The 18005-nt window shown below is 42.6% G+C and overlaps 1 protein-coding gene across 3 annotated transcripts in view; it reads right to left on the bottom strand.

Moving 5' to 3' along the window:
* Positions 1-1511: 1511 nt before the first annotated feature.
* The window catches only part of RNF144B (ring finger protein 144B), a 96650-nt gene continuing 80156 nt past the window's right edge, over positions 1512-18005 (bottom strand). For all 3 annotated transcript variants that reach the window (XM_064443686.1, XM_064443685.1, XM_064443687.1), the window contains exons 5-8: positions 12178-12382; positions 10876-11020; positions 9069-9158; positions 1512-8872 (exon numbers count right to left, since the gene is read on the bottom strand). In XM_064443686.1, the coding sequence (XP_064299756.1) occupies positions 8732-8872; positions 9069-9158; positions 10876-11020; positions 12178-12382 (581 nt within the window). In that variant the 3' untranslated portion in view covers positions 1512-8731. The remainder of the gene's footprint in view (positions 8873-9068; positions 9159-10875; positions 11021-12177; positions 12383-18005) is intronic.

Genomic DNA, 18005 nt, shown 5'->3' with positions numbered 1-18005 from the left:
GTAATTAGTTCCCACTTCTGCTGAAGAGCAAGTGTGCGTGGAAGCAGATGTGACCATACAGGAGTCACTGAGCCTCTGGACTTTCTGCTCTGCTGAAAATTGCTCAGACTCATCTGATCTGGAATTTTAAAATTGGGAAGAAATTCAGAAATGTCAAATTTTTCTTGGAAAAGTTTTGGGTTTTTTTTCCAAAGTTGCCAGGTGAAGAGCTGGCAGTTCACTTGTCTACCAGGTGGGGAGCTGGGCACTTTGCCCACCACCGACAGCTGGTAGGCTGGCAGGGCACCAGGCATGTTGGCTGCCAGCAGCTGGTGTCCATCATGATTTTGACAGAATTGACACACACCTGCTGCAAAGCTGCTTCGTCAGTAATCAGCAAGATCCTCTGAAGGAAAAGTGTTGTGCTGTGAACATTTGGTCTGCTGCAATACGTCACCTATGTTACTGTGTGGACAGATGTGTTGCCACTGCTTTGTTGCACACTCAGTGAACAAGACCAGAGCCTTAGCCACAAAAAAGTAAATAAATAAAATGACTGTGTTTAAGTGGAATAACATCAGTGCTGAATTTGCTCTGAGCAAACTGGTGGGGAAAAAAACTGTACAGGCATGACCGAAACTTTGAGCAGTATGTAATGATGATGATGATGTTGCAAAGGCAACATTGAGGTGAAAGCAGCCTTCTAGCCATTCTCCTCAACCCTCAAAACGTGTCCTCAGAGGCAAAACTCTCAAGACCTTTCAGACATTCTACTGAGGTAAAAGGCCTCACAGAGAGCATGCTGGGTTTTCAAGGATGTGTCACCCAGGTGGAAAACCCTACCTTCAAATGCTGAGTACTTGTAGTTAAGCTGGAAATGTTTAATAGTAAACATCACATTAATATGTGATGCTCAAAACACAGCTGTGATTGTCTCTCATAAGCACTGCAGGATGTGGGTGTGTGAGAAAACGAAGCAGCATGTATATCTGAAATTACACGGCAGGGTGTAGTGTTTTATCCGTGCTTTAGAAACTCAGAGCAGGAGGCCTAATCCTGCTGCAAGGACAGGTAGGGTTGAGGGAGCAAGGGAAGAGAAAGGAGGCCCTGAAGCAACAGACTTTTCTTCATGCAGCCTCGCGCGCCTCCCCCACCCACAGCCTGAGATAGCTCTGGCTCCTCTGGGTTGCTCCTGGTACTCCCCAGCTGGTGGTCTCCACCAGGCTCTGCAAGGGGGCAGATTTATGGTAAACCTGCAGCCCACCTACAGAGAGGAAACACCACCACTGCTGTGGCATCTACACGCCACTGCAGCAGCGCAGGAGCTAACCCAGAGCCTGCCCCACCCTCTTCAAAAGGATTTTAACATAATTTATTTTTGCGAAAGTAAATAAGAGTCAAGATTCTAATCCCATCTTTTCTATCCTCTTTTATCCTCAAAATTCCCATTAAGCACCCCAGATGTGTTCAAATTCTTCCCATGAATTTTCTATGTTCATCTTTTTAAAGGCAGTTAAATACAACAAAATGAGACGGTTTTACACTAATTTTTTAATGTTGCACATACTGCACTTTATAACATTAGAAGAAAAAACCCCAAAGTAAATCTTAAAGACAGAAAATAAATATATTTTTATGAATATATGCAGAGAGAGTGCAAAAAATTGCATCTGTAAAACGTTTAAATGCTGAATCATACAACAAAAAATTTACAAAAGCACTTATTTCTTTATACATATCAGCTTTCCTCTTATAAACATAAAAATATTTTAACAAATCTTACAAAGATCAAACTCTTTTGCCCTTCACCAGGAGAAAAGTGGTGAAGAAAGCATATTACCTGGAGGAAAAGAAAAAAAACCCAGATAAACAAAATGTTAGCCTAAACAGGTACCGGGGAAACAACACCTAGACACTGAGCAGGAATTTACCCCTGTGTGCTGCCGCGCAGGAGACAAGTCCGCCCCCGCCCGAAGAAGAAGAGCTGCCCCTGTGGAGAGGAATGCAATTCCTCCTGCCAAGACGAAACTGCTCCTTGCTGTGCCACTCGCCCCGCACAGCAATGAAGTGCCCTCTCTCCTGCTCCTCTCAAGCCAAGGCTTTATTTCAAACAAATGCATCTGAAAGCAGCATCAGTCCATCCAGGAGAACTTAAACTGAGAAGAGCTGGGAGCGCTGCGAATACCCTGGCTAATCCCAGTGCCTCTGTTTGCAACGCGCAGAGCCAAGTACCTGCCTCAGACCGGGCAGGATGGGGGTCCACAACTGCTGGCAGCCCATATCAGCACTCAGAAACACACCCCACTGTCAGACTCGAACACTTCGAACCACACTTGTATTTAAAATACACAGGGTTTTTTCCAGAAATAAGCAATGCTCAGGCAGTTAAACGGTTCCCACAAGGTGACCCTTGGCGCCTGTGACGCTAATGTCAGTGTAGTATATAGCAGTTCTGCTTTTCTTCATTCACAAGACTTGCTTCCTAGGCAAAGTGAATGCTTCGACTAGCTGAGCTCCAAATAACTCATCTGAACTGAGGTCTCTCTGAAACTGAAACAGGCCAGTAGCAGAGACTGAAAAACAAAACAGAAATTCGCTGTGGAATTTGGGGAGTTCAGGGGTGGGTGGGTGGCTATGGAAAGGGCCAGCTTGAGATACAGCCCCTATGAAACTCTGGGATATGCTTGTGCATGGTGAGACAGCCCGGCATCACGGCGACAGTGCAGCACTGGCCCAGCACCGTACAGCTCACCGCGCTCATGAAGCCGCCTGGATGAGTCCCTTGTGCACCACATCCACTGCATGGGCCCCAGCAAGCCATAAAACTCAGGCACCTTCCTGAATTTTAAGCAACTCACTGCACATGTGCTGCAGCACCACACATTCAACCTGTCTGAAATCTCCCGGCACGTGGCCCCCGAAGCTGCTGCTTCTGTTTGGACATGCAGAAGGCACAAGCAAATGTCTGAAGTCCTTAATTTTCAGCCAAGAAAAGACAAAGCCTCTTTGGCAGAAGGGGAAGGAATGAGGCTCTCTAAATGTTCTCTAAAAATCTGGTGGACCTTGTCAACCAGTATAATCTCGTATAGCCCAAACTGTGATGGCCAATAAGATTCATTGTTAGGAAACCACCTCTCCTAACAATAGAAGTTTGCTTGAGTCAAAGAACTAACTTGTGGGATCATAACAAAACCTCTGATATAACTAAAAAATTACGGTAAATGTTTACTGTGGACTGCACCAAATCATAGGAATTTACCTTGCCAGGAACACCATGACCTTCTCCACAGGAAGCAGAAAGGCTTCACGTATGAATGCAACAAAAATAAATCTATCATATGATAAAAGGCAATGATATGTAAAAATTAATATTTTATAATTACTAATTATAAATTATATATGAATTGTATAAATTATAATCATAAAATCACATTGGTTCTGATTAACTTGAGTGCAGTGACACACAACAGACCTTTGGGCTTCCTGTTCAGCAAGACCATTGAGCTCTCACTTCATTACTTTACTAACTAGAGGACAGATAAAAATTAAACTCAAGTTTTCCAGAACCTTAGCAGTAAGTTCAGCTTCCAGCAGACCACAGAAGAGTCAACTCTCGATGCTCCAGGAGAGGTAAATTTTCACATCTTTATTACCAGCCATGTAAATCTGGGTCTGATCCTACACGCTTATGTGTGAGAGATGTCTTACAATTTTTATAACTAGCACACTCTGTTCAACTGTTTTAGTGTGTTTTTAAAATTATCTTTCTGTATAAGCACAACCTAGAAAGCCTCCAGGGGGTTTGTATCCCTAAAATATGAAACCATACACGAGTAGCTTTTTTGATTTATATAATAAAAATATGTATATAGGATGTAGATTTTTTCCCCGGCACATTTCCAGAAAAGTCTGCTCAACAATAGAAGCAGCTCTCCCATGAATCTGAAAAGCTGTAGGGCTCCTTCACCTATGAGCTCTAACAAAGCAGTCCTTATTTAGGCCTTCCAAGACAACTTCTTAAGTCTGAATGAGTTTTTCTAAACCAGCCAAGTCTGGAATTTCTATCTTTGGTCATTTATCTCAGCATCAAATTTCTTACTAATACCTGGGAGAAAATCGTGGGAAGGTTTTTATCCTCGTACAAAGAATTGTACTAATTTCACACTAAGAATCTTTGGCCTGAGATAGAGGATGAAAAATAGGATCATAAAAGGAACTTGTCTGAGAAAGATGAGAGTGACTGGGTGAAGGAGATTACAGTGCAAAGCGATTTCAAACTTTTAAAGCGGCAGGCACTACAGCACAACCACCCGCTGTGGTACCGGAGAACAGAGCAGCCAAAAGCTGATTTCATTGTCCCATTGTGGAAATGCAGTTGATTTCTGTCCACTTGTATAGCTGCAAACAAATATGAAGGTAATATCCAGTTTTTCTTAGTTCACTCAAGTAAAAATGACATACATTATAAACTTATCTTTGGACTTTATACTATGTTACAGGACAGACAACAGTATGTAGCATTTAGCATCATTAAAGTACTGTAGCAACATTAATCACTGTTACCCCTCATGTCCTTTTTTGAGGTAAGCAAACCCATGCACCATTAATAAATCATCAAATACTGAACAGCACCATTGACCACCTCCCATAGTCCTAGAATAAATACTGCAGGGAAGTACTTATGCTATGGCATGACAAATATTTTCTTTTTATTAACAAGTGGTTTTGGGAGCAGGCATCATCATCCTCATTTTAACACAAGGACATGAGATGCTGAGTGGGATCCTCAGCTATATTTGACACAGATTCAGAGACTGACATGAAATTACAAGGAGATATGGGGCCATGGACATGTGTGGCCGGCTGCAGTAAAAATCCAGATTTATAGCACTGCAGTCTAATTTTAGGATCTAATCTTTAATCATCGAGAGCCCAATCTTCAGAAGGACTGAATGCTCCATGTTCAGAGGGAATAGTGTAGTTGCCACTGTTGTTCTCCAAGGGAGACATCCGTGGACACTATCAATGTAACGCTACCAGCCTACAAACCCCAAGGTCTCTTTCAGTGGTTAAAGGCCCCAGGGCAAATTGGCAATGGAGCCAGGGTGGGTGGTGTGTCGTAGACTCCAGCTCCTGCATAGTGCCCTGCCCTGCCACAGCCCTGAGCTCTCCCCTGGGTGCTACCCACGCACCAGATGACCTGCCGCAGGGGAAAGAAGAGAGTTGATAAGAGCAGTGAAGCGTGGTACTAACACGCACCACATCACACAGATGGGGTTCAAGAGGGTAGGTTTACAGATACATTGATTTAGAAGAGTCACAAGTAGTCAAAGTCCTGTTTTTGTTTCTTTCTCCCTAATTTCTCTTAGTATTATTTGTCACGCTTGCAATAAATCCCTTATAAAGTGACTTAATTTTTCTTATACAGTTTAAAAAAAACCAAACCCCAAACCAAAAACCAACGCTGTAAAAAGGTTCTTGCTAAAATGTTTCTCTGAAAACTCTGTGAGCACAAACAGTTGGTGCTAAATAGCTGCCTTCTGGAAAAGAAAGTCAACAGGGCCCTACTGCTCCCAGCACTTCAGCATAGGCACAGCTTTACTTGGCAGAGTTAGTGTGTCCTCCTGTGCTGGCCAGTTCAGGGTCCACTTAATGCATGTGCTCAGGTAGCCCAATGCAATGAAAAGCCAGGATACATGGTACACTGGGCACCACCTTTTAAAGAAAACAATCTTTGTAAGACTTCTATTTTAAGCTCTAAAGTATTTCTAGAGCTCCTTTCTTCGACAATTTGTTGCATCTACACAGCCAAAGGAAGGTGTGCCTGTAGCTCATGCTCTCTTTATCCAGATTTTATGTAAAGACCCCCAGCTAAATCCTGGACCACTGCTACTAATCAGCGTACACGCTCCTTAGATGTCTGGACTGGCATTCTGGCTGTCAGGTTGTGCTAACATCTGCATACTGAATTTCTACCACTTTTGGTACCCCCACCAGGCACCTAAACTGGCACCAGCAGTAAAATGTGCACATGGAAAAGGCACACTTTCCTTCTGCTCTGTGGGTATTAGTCTCAGAAAGAAGTTACTCTGCACTCAAACTGAGGAGTTAAAAATAAGCTGAAGAGTGTTGTTTTCCCTGACTTTACAGCCGTGCATATATACAATGCTTTCATAAAATATTACCCTTCAAATCATTTAAACAAGTTCCCAATCTACAGAGAGATCTGCATTAACTTTAGACAACATTTAAAGAACTGAAAAAGGTCAAATTTGTATTAAATACAAATGGTGACCTTGTATCCATTAGTGCATTCTGGGCAAGATGACTGCCTTCAGTTGCATTTCTTTACAGGGTAAAGAACTTGGCAGTTTCATTAACAAGCACTATTAATGAAAAAACTATGAGACACCTTCATTCCGTTAGGCATTTTAGCAAAAACAGGCCAAGGGAACAAGGGAGAGGACAAAGAAAGAAACTGGTCTAGCAGAAGGTGCATTGGACATAGGTAAGACCACGAAACATGAAAACTCCACAAATTTTAACATGCAAAGGATATTGGTACATTGCAATGCTGGTTATGGTTAAAGAGACTGTATAGCTCCTATATCTTTGTCCTTGAGGCTTTGTTAAGTAAGAGTCTCAACTGCAAGTTCATAAATAAAACTGAAATGACAGTAGTGCCATAAAAACCTAGGTAGAAAAATAGTGCAAAGCCAAGGGCTGGACACCTTAATCTGTCACAAGTACCCCAGAGCACTACCATTACCACTTTTAAAGAAAACACATACAGAAAACATTCTCTATTATAAATGGCAGTTGCCTGCATTGCACTCTGTATTTAGAATGTACTGACTACCTTTCTGCTTCCATTCGAAGCTGTGGATGGAGAATAAATACAGCTTTTCACATTGGCGAGTACTGCCTGCCCTCTAGTCATGACTGGTAGCAGTCAGACAGTATTTATAAAAGAAATCAATTAAAAAGTAGAACAGACAATATCATTTAAGGCTTTTGTCCCTGCTAGTCTGCTCAACAGACTATACTTTCTTAAAATAAGAACATCTACCACTTCTGTTACAGTAACCAGAGAGCGAAGTTAAACAAAAAAAGGTCACATTTACGGCTGCCAAGAAGGCAAAGTTCCTGAGGCTCAGCCAAATGCAACAGCAAAGACGCTCCTCGCAGAACTCTTTGGGTGCCTTGCACTGTGTGCACGGAGGAGGGCAGACCAGTGGAGGTGAGCCTGACACAATGCCCAGGCTGAGCATCTCATTTAAACCTTGCAGCCCTTACCGAAAGGGGACTGGAATGACAACGGAATCTATAGTGCAAACTCATATCAATTCCCGCAGATAAAATGCACAGACAGGGGTCCAGACCAAAAGCCACCACCAGCCAGGGTTGTGAGGAGCACCAGCCATTAAGGAAACAAACTCCAGAGAGCAGAGTCTGATGTCAGCTGCTCCTGAGCAAGCCTGGAGTAACTCCAGCTCTTCGGTGAGGTTTCAGTGAACTTATACAGGTGTAACTGATACCAGGGTCTGAATCAGTGTGGTGGTGAGGCACCGAATGAAAACGAAGGGTTCGTTAAATGACAGCCTTTCAGATTCAGAGTAACTAAAAATTATCAGTAACAGGGTTTGTTAACTTTGAGTGGGACAGAAGAAATACCCACCAATGGATGGAGCTTACATTTACACAGCATTTCTCAAGTATTCACTTCAGCAGGTCCATAAGGTTTTAAAGTAGGATTTGGCTCAGCCTGGTCTGAGTAACTTTTTAACAGGGTTCTTGCTGCTACCCCATGCAAACTGTTGAAAAAATATATGACTGCCTAGAAAATAAATTGTGCATATGTACTCTGTGTATCCATGCCGGTGTGGCCACTCTATATACACACAACCAAGATCCCAATACTGCACACAAACCGGAACTGTATCATGGCCTTTCTTAAAACATTAACTTCAGGGTTAGTTTTCTATACCCATGTTACTGACAAAAGGCATGCCCAATGGCAGGGAAATACGCACACTCCTTGTATTTTAAGGTAGATATGTCATGTTTGATCTGAAAGAATAACAGCTTTCACAGGGTAGTCCAGTCTTTCAAGAGAGAGCCCTCTCTTAGAAATAATTTTGTTGGGTTTACTTCTATAATTGAGATCAATAGTATAAATCAAATTGATTTTAATGCTGAAAGAAATGCCATGGTAGCCAGTTGACAGGACACTGTCAAAGATATTTTCTTAACAGTTTGATACCTTTAACAGGATGCAAGCTAGCAGGCAGAACAACTTCATTAGGCTTTTCCTTCTCCCACTTTTAAAGAATACCAAAAATTTTCTGAGAAATCTGAGCATCACCGAGAACAAACAGAAAACATGACGTTAACAACTGGGTCTGCAAAGGCAGAGTAATACTGCAGGATCAAGTCACGTGCAGCTGACGGAAGATGGTAAAGTTCTAGCAGTCTCAAAAGGTGGCTCATATTTAAGGGTATGAACTACTGAATGGTGCCCTGTTTTCCTTTTAGAAAGCAAAAATCTATACCATACGTACTGCACAATTATCTAAACTTTCCCCACACTGGGGCTTGTTAGTGATAGAGTAGCCTGTAAAGAATAGGCACTTATCCCAAGAACTGGCAAAAAAGGGGAGTATTATTTGGTAGGTATGGCACCAAAATACAACCATTGTGCTTTCTCACATACATATGCTGTACAGATGGAGCCTCAAACAGACACAGAGTTTTAGGTTGTTAGCGGGCTGTGTTTTTTCTTTTTGCTTCGGCAAGATTTGCAAATGCAGCAGATGATGCATGGAGATGCCACGAGCAGCAAGGGGGAGGTCACCAATGCTATGATACCTAGTCCAACGAGGATCCCCACAACCTGAAAGACATGGTGGGGAAAAATATGTATTTAGCTAATGTGGAAAATAAAATACACCTGTGCATGCATAAGCACAGCATAGATCACAAAAAATAGACGAAAACATGAAAATAATCATCTTGGTCCTCTACTGAAGGGTAAAATCTGTTTGTTTCATGCATGCATGAGAGATCTGCTCAGCTGACTAGGAACACACCTGCGTTCTGTTCCACATCACCGAAGCCCGCGAGTGGCCCAGCTTGTTTCTGCAAGGGCCTCTGTCGTAATGTCTTAAGAAAATATCGTTCTGAAAAACAAAAGGCAAAAATGTAAGAGCAGGTTACAGTACTGTGGGGAGAGGTTCAAGACTGGACTGGAAATACAACTTCGCTGACACTGCTTTAAAATTACCAGCTGCCGGTAGACAAGTTCACCTGTTTTCCAAATAATTATCTAGAGAAACTGCTTTCAGTTTCAAAAAGTGTGGTGTGTTTGGAACCTGAGCTATTGTATAGTGTCTTTCCCCACACACTTTTAAAAAGCATAAGCATATGCATTGCACCTGTTGCAGAGGTTCCTAGTCTGTAATTTAGTGATGATAGAGGGGCCTATAAACAGCAGATATTTCTGAAAGCTAGCAATCTGAGGGATTATCTTCCTGAGGTACTTCTACTTTCTGTTCTCCTGCTGTCTCTGCACTTCAGAGTCATTTTCTTCCTGCACTTAACAGGAATATTTAAAAAGTAGGAAATCCCTGTTTCTTTTCTCTTTTCCTAGTCATACTTACTAAATTTTCAAAGGTTTTCTTCAGAAGGTGACTAATGCCCTGCATTACCCTGCCCTAGAGGGCTGCGCTGTAACCTGACGCTGCTTCCTCTTTCATTTTTCAGCCCTACTATTTGGCTCTGCAGGTATGACCTTCATCTACACCTGGAGCTACTGTAACCCTACACATTTAGAAAAACTGCATTTGAATCACACATCCACAGTTTCTTTTTTTCTTTCTTCTTTGAAACTTTGAAGTGACGAAAACTGAGTAAGGACATGTCTGAAGAGTGTGAGAATCTGACAGTCTTCCAGTTCAGCACGGTGTTAAGCAATCATTGTGTACTGTATGTACTCTGAGGCAAGCCGTAAGAGTCATGTTGAAAAAACACGCTCACGCTCACGCACACAGAAACGGGACATAACAATAAGCGAAACCTGTTTAGCATGCTGAGAAAAGGAGCAATGAAGAAAGAGGAAGTCTCATTGTTTGCTGGCTGTGGAGTACAAAAAAGAAGAAAAGCCATGCAGCATCTAACATTTTCTTTCAAGTGCTGGTAAAGTCCTTTTCACACTCCTACAGTTGTTACTGATGACTGTGCCAAAAAGAGAAGCTGTCACATACATGAGCACATTATTTCCTGTACTCTTAATCCTGCTAGGAAGCTTGAAGCCCATACAAGTAGAGACTAGTTGGTATCACTTGAGAAATAACTAACAACCTGCACTTCATAACCCAGCATTTCTATCCTCAAGCCTACTAATCAATCATTCTCTTCAGCAAACACGTCACTAGAGATGGACTAGTAAAGGAGACCTAGTCCATATGAGCTCTTAATGCACCTGCCCATGAAGCAACCTCTTCACCCAGTACCATACCATTTTTTGGACGTGCTGTGACCCTTGCAGTTGGAGCAGGTGGAAGACACTTTCTTCCTGGCTCTCAACCACACTATTTTTACTGCACTGGAAGAGGGAATCAGAGAAAGGCTGCACTGGAATGGACCTCCAGAAAGCAACCAGTCTGTGCATTTTCCTCAAAGAAATAGCATGGGACCCACAGACATGGCTATAATCCTTTATAGAAGAAGAATAAATAAAAGCACTGGATGAATGAGAGAAAGAAATGAAGTTAGAAGCTGAATTGAGCCAAGACATACACTAGGGTATCAACTAGTTAGTGGAGAGCTTGTACAGGCCCTCAGACCAATCCCAACCCCGTTACCCTTTATCGAGCTGGTTTTTTCTGCAGCACTCACATCCAAGTTCTGTAGACAGTACCAGCAAAACGTGTGCTTGCAGTTCTTGCACATCATCTGAGCACAGCCCTCGTTTCGCTCAATATAGATCTGACAAACTGGGCACTGCTTAATTGGTGCTTCTGTCTCCGTTCCAATAAGTGATCTAGAAGAGAAGGGGAATATGTAAGTGAAATGTGAATGTAATTACTGTCAATATTCAGCTCCACTGCCTAATGTGTACTGTGGTTATTTTCCAGAGCATTTAATGTTGTGTCTTAATGCACTCAATGTGTGAAGCTTTTATTCAGTACAACACACTGAAGTATACTTACTACTTCGTGTAAGATTATTTATATCATGTAAAAGTGAAACTCCATGCCCTTGGTCTTTTATGCTACGTAAAACCAGCACTCACTATACCCATAAACATATCACCTATCGTATTAAATTAAGCACTTTGTAAGACAGCTTGCACAATTAATCTAACATGACTGGATTATGCAATTTATAGCACTGTCCCTGCCTGAGCAAAATAGCCTTGAACTCCACTAAAGCCAAAGATCAAACCTGGAGAAGAAACATTATGGTGAGAGCTCTTTGGCAACATCTATTTGATGAAGTCTCTAGCAAGCAGAATGCTTAAATTTTAAGTAAGTCTTTCATTTCTTGCAAGAAAAATGATATAAAACTTTGAACACACATGACTGAACGTAATCTGATTCTGAAAACAGACATTACATAATATAAACACAAAAGTGTTTTCTTTTTGTAGATTAATGCCTTATGTAACCTTATCTGTACGTCATTTACACCAATGCAAAACGAACATAGATCAGATTTCCCACACCAAATGGGACATTTTACACCCACTCTGTGTAAGAGTTACGATTCGTGTATGCAGAGATTCTATAAATATTAAGCAGGGGTGATTTTTAATCACAGTATAAGAAAAATTTGGATCCTGGAATATTAGCGTATCGGATTTTTTTGTACGGGCTCAAGTCATAATTCTAGCATGTAAACAAAGCCTTCAGGCAGATTCAAAGCCCTGGAGGGCTTCGCCTTTCAGAAGTGTCAGTGGCAACCCAAACTTGACAAGTACCCAAATAATATGAAGTCTTAAAAAGTAAAATGTATCATTTAAAATAATAATCAGATTGGAATTAGATTTAGGAAACACCAGGAGAGATGGACAGTCTCAGAGATGTACCTAAGGAGCTAGAAGGAAGCTTTCCATGAAACTGATGCGAGGCACAGAGCTAGCCCTCTGGGCCAAAAAGAATCAAAAGACCACGTGGTGTCCGTGGGTTCCCCTCTTACCCCTGCTCAGTTAGCACTGGTGTAGTTTGGTTTCCCTGGCACAGGCTCTGCGGGTGCCACACCTCCTTGCAAGAGGAGCAGAACGTCAGACGGCAAGCTGGGCACTCCACCGGCACTGGCGCTCCCGACTGGCTCTGTGCAATATGACACACCGTTTGGCAGTCGGCTGCAGGGCACCATGTCCTCTGGGGGTCCAAGTGGACTTCTGAAATGTAACAGAGAAATAAAACTGTTTATACATTCCCCTTCTCATTCCAGTAGCGTGTGTCTAGGTACGCAAGACCCAGTTCTGTGGGTGGGTGGGGAATTTGCAGCCCTCCACGCCCATGCCCATGGGCGTTCGAGCCTGCTATTCTTCTTTAGGCAGGTCGGCAGTTTTGCTCTGCTAAGGCAGCTGCACTAGCAGCATCTCAAGACTGGGGACATATTCTTTGTCTTTATAAGGAGGTACAAAAGGCAAATGTAACTGCTGCATGCTGAGGAGCACGTCTTTTGTGACATTAGGCTATTCCATGTCTTTCACGTGTCCAAGCCACATAGTATCTTTCATGTAAGTAGCAGAAGGGCTGTCATTAAATTAACGTCAAGTCACTTACCGTGCCTTATTTTGTCCCCTCTATCTACAAACTCCAATTAATATTCACTTTATTATATGATCACTATTTGTAAGGTATCAGATTACAATAGTTAAGGCAAGATTCAGGGTGGAGACACTGAGTTACAGAAATGGCAGTGGATGATGGATATTGATTCCTCCTCTCACTCCCCAACCTTTCTTCAGTGAATTTCAGCTTGCAACAGAAACCCAGCTGAAACACGTTCACTGATAGGGGTGTCCATTGTGTGTGCACTTTATATTGCTCAAGTCCACAAGGTGCAGCCAAACACTCCCACCCTGAAGAGCCTCCCTGGAAAAGGGCTGTCATGCCTACAGGAGCTACCTGCATCTCCTCCTCCCCTGGGAGCTCTCTGGGACCACCACTGAAAATAAATAGATGGAGGGGATGTCTCAGGAACAGCTGGAAATGCCTGACTTTGAGGCGTCAAAAGTTATTACAAAGTTTTTCTGTACGTCTAGGTAAAATATTGTCCTACTTGAAACAAAAGGCTGCACAAGGGCCCCAGACATATGTTCTCTGGCAAGTTTTCCTGAAATACTTGAAGGCACTTCCTCCTATGCACACCCAACTGCCTGCACCGCTCATCTGCAGGAGATTGCTGGTAGCCCACAGTGAAGGGGGCTGGTGGACAGATATCTAGCAGATGTTTCAGTCAACATGAAAACGTGATATCAATTCAGTGTCCAGATATCCAGAAATTAGAAACTGTACAACAAGAAATGTGTTTGAAAGAGTAAAATTTGCCCCCCCAAGCTCTCAAGCATTTAGACACACATGCATGAACACCTGGGGAGAAGGACACCCCGCGAACTTCATAACCTAACGTGCACTAGAAACTCAGTTCTTTTCCAGTATGCCAAACCTATCTGTTCACCTTGAACACTTCCAGTTTCTTTAAAGCCATCCCTCCCTCCCTCCCGTGTGTCCAGGACTCTTACAGTGAGGAGCCACATAAGGATGATCATCCTCTCTACTGGCTGCAGGACACACAGGTACACAATGCTCTGACTACTCGTAATTTTAAAGTCTCTGTCAGAGTGGTCTGACAGATGTGGAGAATTTCTACATCTACATTTCCACATGACAGCAAAGGGTGTCATCTATAATTTAGGCAGTGCCAGCAAAACTCCTGTCCCATCTACCTCCAGCCACTCAATGAATCTAGTTGCCTTCCTTCCTCTTATTTTCTTGCATGTGCTTCCTTTGTCCCCCAAAACAAACATACATTTTGCTTTTTACTGAATGAAAGTCAGAACAAAATAGTTTGCAGCTTCATCTGTGGGGAGGAAAGAGACACATGGATGGGCAGTACAAGCCATTTTACGTTTTTCTATAGTGTCCTGACTGAGAAATCATTATTTCTGTAGCTTCCTTTGGTGTCTCTAAAAAGAAACTCTGGACTGGGTAAGACCATGGCCTAGTACTGGCCATTGCATTTAAGTCTTCACGCAGTAGGTTCTGTATGCTTTCTGTTGCTGAACAGCAGGTAAAATGAGATAAAGTGCAGTTCCTGCAGACACCCGCTTAACATACTCAAATTTGGAAACCTAAATTCTCCTGTTCTGTTTTTGGATGGAAGACAGGATGTCTGGTTTTGACATCACTGGGAGGAGGGGAGTTGGGTTGTAAATCTTACTGATTTTTACAAATTTGTTGCAGTAAGATGTAATGCATGAGATGAAACTCCCCCCTCTCCCACTTCCTCCATTTTACAAAGAACCTACAGATGGTGTTTTGCAATCCATGCTGTCTCATACTGTATGGTTTACCATAGAGTACAAGTGAAACCAGAAAAAAACTAAAAAGGAGCAGCCAAAAAAAAGGAAAGAGGCTATCTCATATTGCTCTGACAAGCAGCTCCATCCTTTGGTTAGGCCATTTCTCCCCTGAGCCTTTCTCCTGCTTCCCCACAGCCAGTTCAGCCACACTTGCTCCACTCTCAAGAGGAAAGCCTTCCCAAACAGTGCCAGTACCAGGCAAGGATCTGGTCAGTTTTCATAAAACATGCAAGCAAGCAGGTGAGGTGTGGGAGACAGACAGCGGAAATGGAGCACCATGAAGAAAGGAGAATTTCTGGCTCTGGAGAGGTACTCACTGAAAGGATGAGCCTATGGCTTTCACAGAATATGAGGAACACCTTTTAAAATAGGCTACTTTTCAGTCGGACATAAAACTGAGGTTCTCACCATGTACCATTTGGCCTATTGGGCAATAACCACAGAAACAGGAATATAATGCATATGTCCTAACCATACCCTATTCCTGTTTTGTTACTTCTGATGACCACATCAACCCCGTCCCAAACAGACGTAGAGCAATTCCTGTCCCTTCTTTTAAAATATGCTGCATGGAAGCTCTGTGGCTAGGCCCTGAGTGGATGCAGAGAAGTTACAGACATGTAAGAAAGCTTGGTTTTAAGCCTGAAAACATTTGCATTCTAAGAACACAAAAAACACGAGAGGTTAGAATATTTTCAGTGCATTTCATATTAAACCACACAAGTGTCTACAGATATACAATTGTATCCCCAGGGAAGTGGTTGACTCAGCCACGTCAGACACCTTCAAGAGTCAGCTGGACAGGGAGCTGGGCCATCTTGTTTAGACTTTGCTCTTCCTAGAAAGGTTGGACTAGATGATCCCTGAGGACCCTTCCAACCTGTGATTCTGTGATACTTCTCACTATGTTTTCACCCAATATTATTTGTCCATGTTTTAAAAAAGAAACAACAAAGAAATGGAGAGAAAAACTATTTTACTAAAATAGCTAGCACAGATGGGGGTATGGATGTATAAGTCTTTCTTCAGGTCTTCAAAATTTTCCTCAAAATTCATCTCGCGATGGAAGATGTCTGGAAGAGTGAGAAGCATTGGCTTTACCTACCACTTGAAGACTGGTAAGCAAAGACTACAGAGCAAATGCAAGTCTTTTGACTTACTCAAGGAGCTGGTTATTTATTTCCGGCATTTCTAGTAAAGCACAGGGGGTGCTGAAGCTAAGAGCCCATATCTCAACAGAATAAAGCTGAGAGAAGAAGGGTGTAAATATAGGAAACTGAAGGTTTTGAATAAGGAGCTTTGTTGATCAGAGCAAAAGTCATGAAGGACGCCTTAGTACCTGCCTATTTTAAGAATCAGAATTTGGCTTATTGCATTTGCAGGCATGGAAAAGAAGATGGTACAGCAAGGTCTGGAAAACTCATTGCTTTCCATTTATTCCCCTTACCACATTGCCTCCTTCTCCCCAGCAACAAAAAAAAAACCCTAGCAAGCCTGAGTTAGCTCTTCCCCAGCAACTGGTCTGAAGAAAAAAACCTGAAAACTAAGAAGAAAAGGGAGCTCAAAACATTTAGCATATAAAGGTTTTCTTAATTTTTAAATGAACCCTAAAAGGCTGATGAAAGCAATGCTACTATTATGCCGTATTTCAGTTCTTCAAGTTGTTCTCTGTCATTAAGTAAATCAAATTAATTCATGGCCATATACTTGGCTCAGCTTCTGGCTGATATCATCCCTGCCCACTGGGATGCATCCTGACTGGAGCTCACGTGTTTGTAGGGAAAGGCCCATAGTTTAACACAAAGATCGATGAACTGCTTTTGCTGCTAGGTCAAGGAGCCATGGCTGAGTTTGGCTTAGGGCTGGTGTGAGAATGGATCATGAGGCACACGTGGTTGTGGTTGGCGAAAGCCCATGGGAGAGGGCAGAGTTAGGCAGTGGTGGCCTGGGCTTTGCATAGCACTAGGTTTGAAAAAGGCTAAGTTGCACTATGGCTGACACAGACACATGGCACATATCAGATCTCAGCTGCTGGGAGACCCTGGGCAGATTCCAAGTCAGAATTCAGCCCCAGCAGGTGCCGTCAGGAAGGGTTATTGCTATTTTCAGAAAAAGACCTTCAGGACGACATTGGCATTGGTTGGGGCAGGCATTGTCAGGCTGGGTCAGGTCTGAGAACAGAGTTTCAGGCCAGCAAAAGCATTAGCCAGATCCAGCTGATGAGTCCAAAAAGGTTAGCCTTGAGGGCAGCGTTAAACCCAGGATAGGGAAAAGGTCTTGGCTGGGGCTGGGATTAGTGGTCATGTCCAGGTCAGAGCTTGAGTTAACAGGAAATGTTGTTCCCAGGCATCAGTAAGCTGGATTTATTGCTGGGGCCAATAGGCAAGGCAAAAATGCTAGGGTTTAGGCCAGCCACGTGGATGCCAGTTTTACTCATCATACAGGAAAAAGGACAGATCTTACAAACATCATGAAGAGAGGCAGTGGAGGTGGAGGAGGATCTGTCGGACTTAGGCAAGAAAGAAAAGGGAAGGAGGATTTATAAAATAGACAATTTTCAGGCTTCCGTGTGTGGGAGGCAGTTAAAAAAAAAAAAAAGTGATGTAACAGAGAGTTGGACAAAAGATCATGAGTTCAGCTTTGGCTAGTTATAGAGGAGGAGATACCAGGAAATCATTAGTTTCACTGCCTTCAGTTAAAAAAAGGTTTTACATGAAACAGATTAATGTATTGCAATAATGACCCTCTTTTGTAACCCTTTAATATGGTGATATCATGAGCTCTGATTTCCACTGTCTTGGGCCGTAGACAAACCACTGCTTGGCTTATGAACTGGATAGACTTCCTCAGGAATTAAGGGTAAATGAAAAGGTTGTAAAACAGGGGAGAGAAATAAAAAATGAAAGCAGGGTTTGGGATTTTTTTTTCTCTTTTGGCGTGAATGCCTGCAAATCATAGCTACAATCTGCATCTGCTCATGAACACCGGGGCATACTTGGGTATACCCATTTTGCAGTTTTTGTACTTCATAGTCATTTACTGTGACTCATGCCAGATGAGATTCTGTAAAAACCCATATATTCTTCTACCTGACCATCTTTTCAAGTGCATTACTGTGCCTAACTTTTATGAACCTCTGCATTTTCGTTCACATTCCCAATCCATCTGCATCTAAGCATGCATGCAAAGCAAGAACACAAATACAGTCACAGAATCACAGGTTAGAAGGGACCTCAGGGAACATCTAGTCCAACCTTTCTAGGAAAAGCGCAGTCTAGACAAGATGGCCCAGAACCCTGTCCGGCCAAATCTTGAAAGTGTCCAATGTGGTGAGTCAACCACTTCCCTGGGGAGATTATTCCAATGGTTGACTGTCCTCACTGTGAAAAATTTTCCTCTTGTGTCCAATCAGAATCTCCCCAAGAACAAC

The sequence above is a fragment of the Phalacrocorax carbo genome, chromosome 2 (assembly GCF_963921805.1).
Source record: "Phalacrocorax carbo chromosome 2, bPhaCar2.1, whole genome shotgun sequence".
NCBI lineage: Eukaryota > Metazoa > Chordata > Aves > Suliformes > Phalacrocoracidae > Phalacrocorax > Phalacrocorax carbo.
This window is presented reverse-complemented; position numbering and strand designations above follow the sequence as displayed.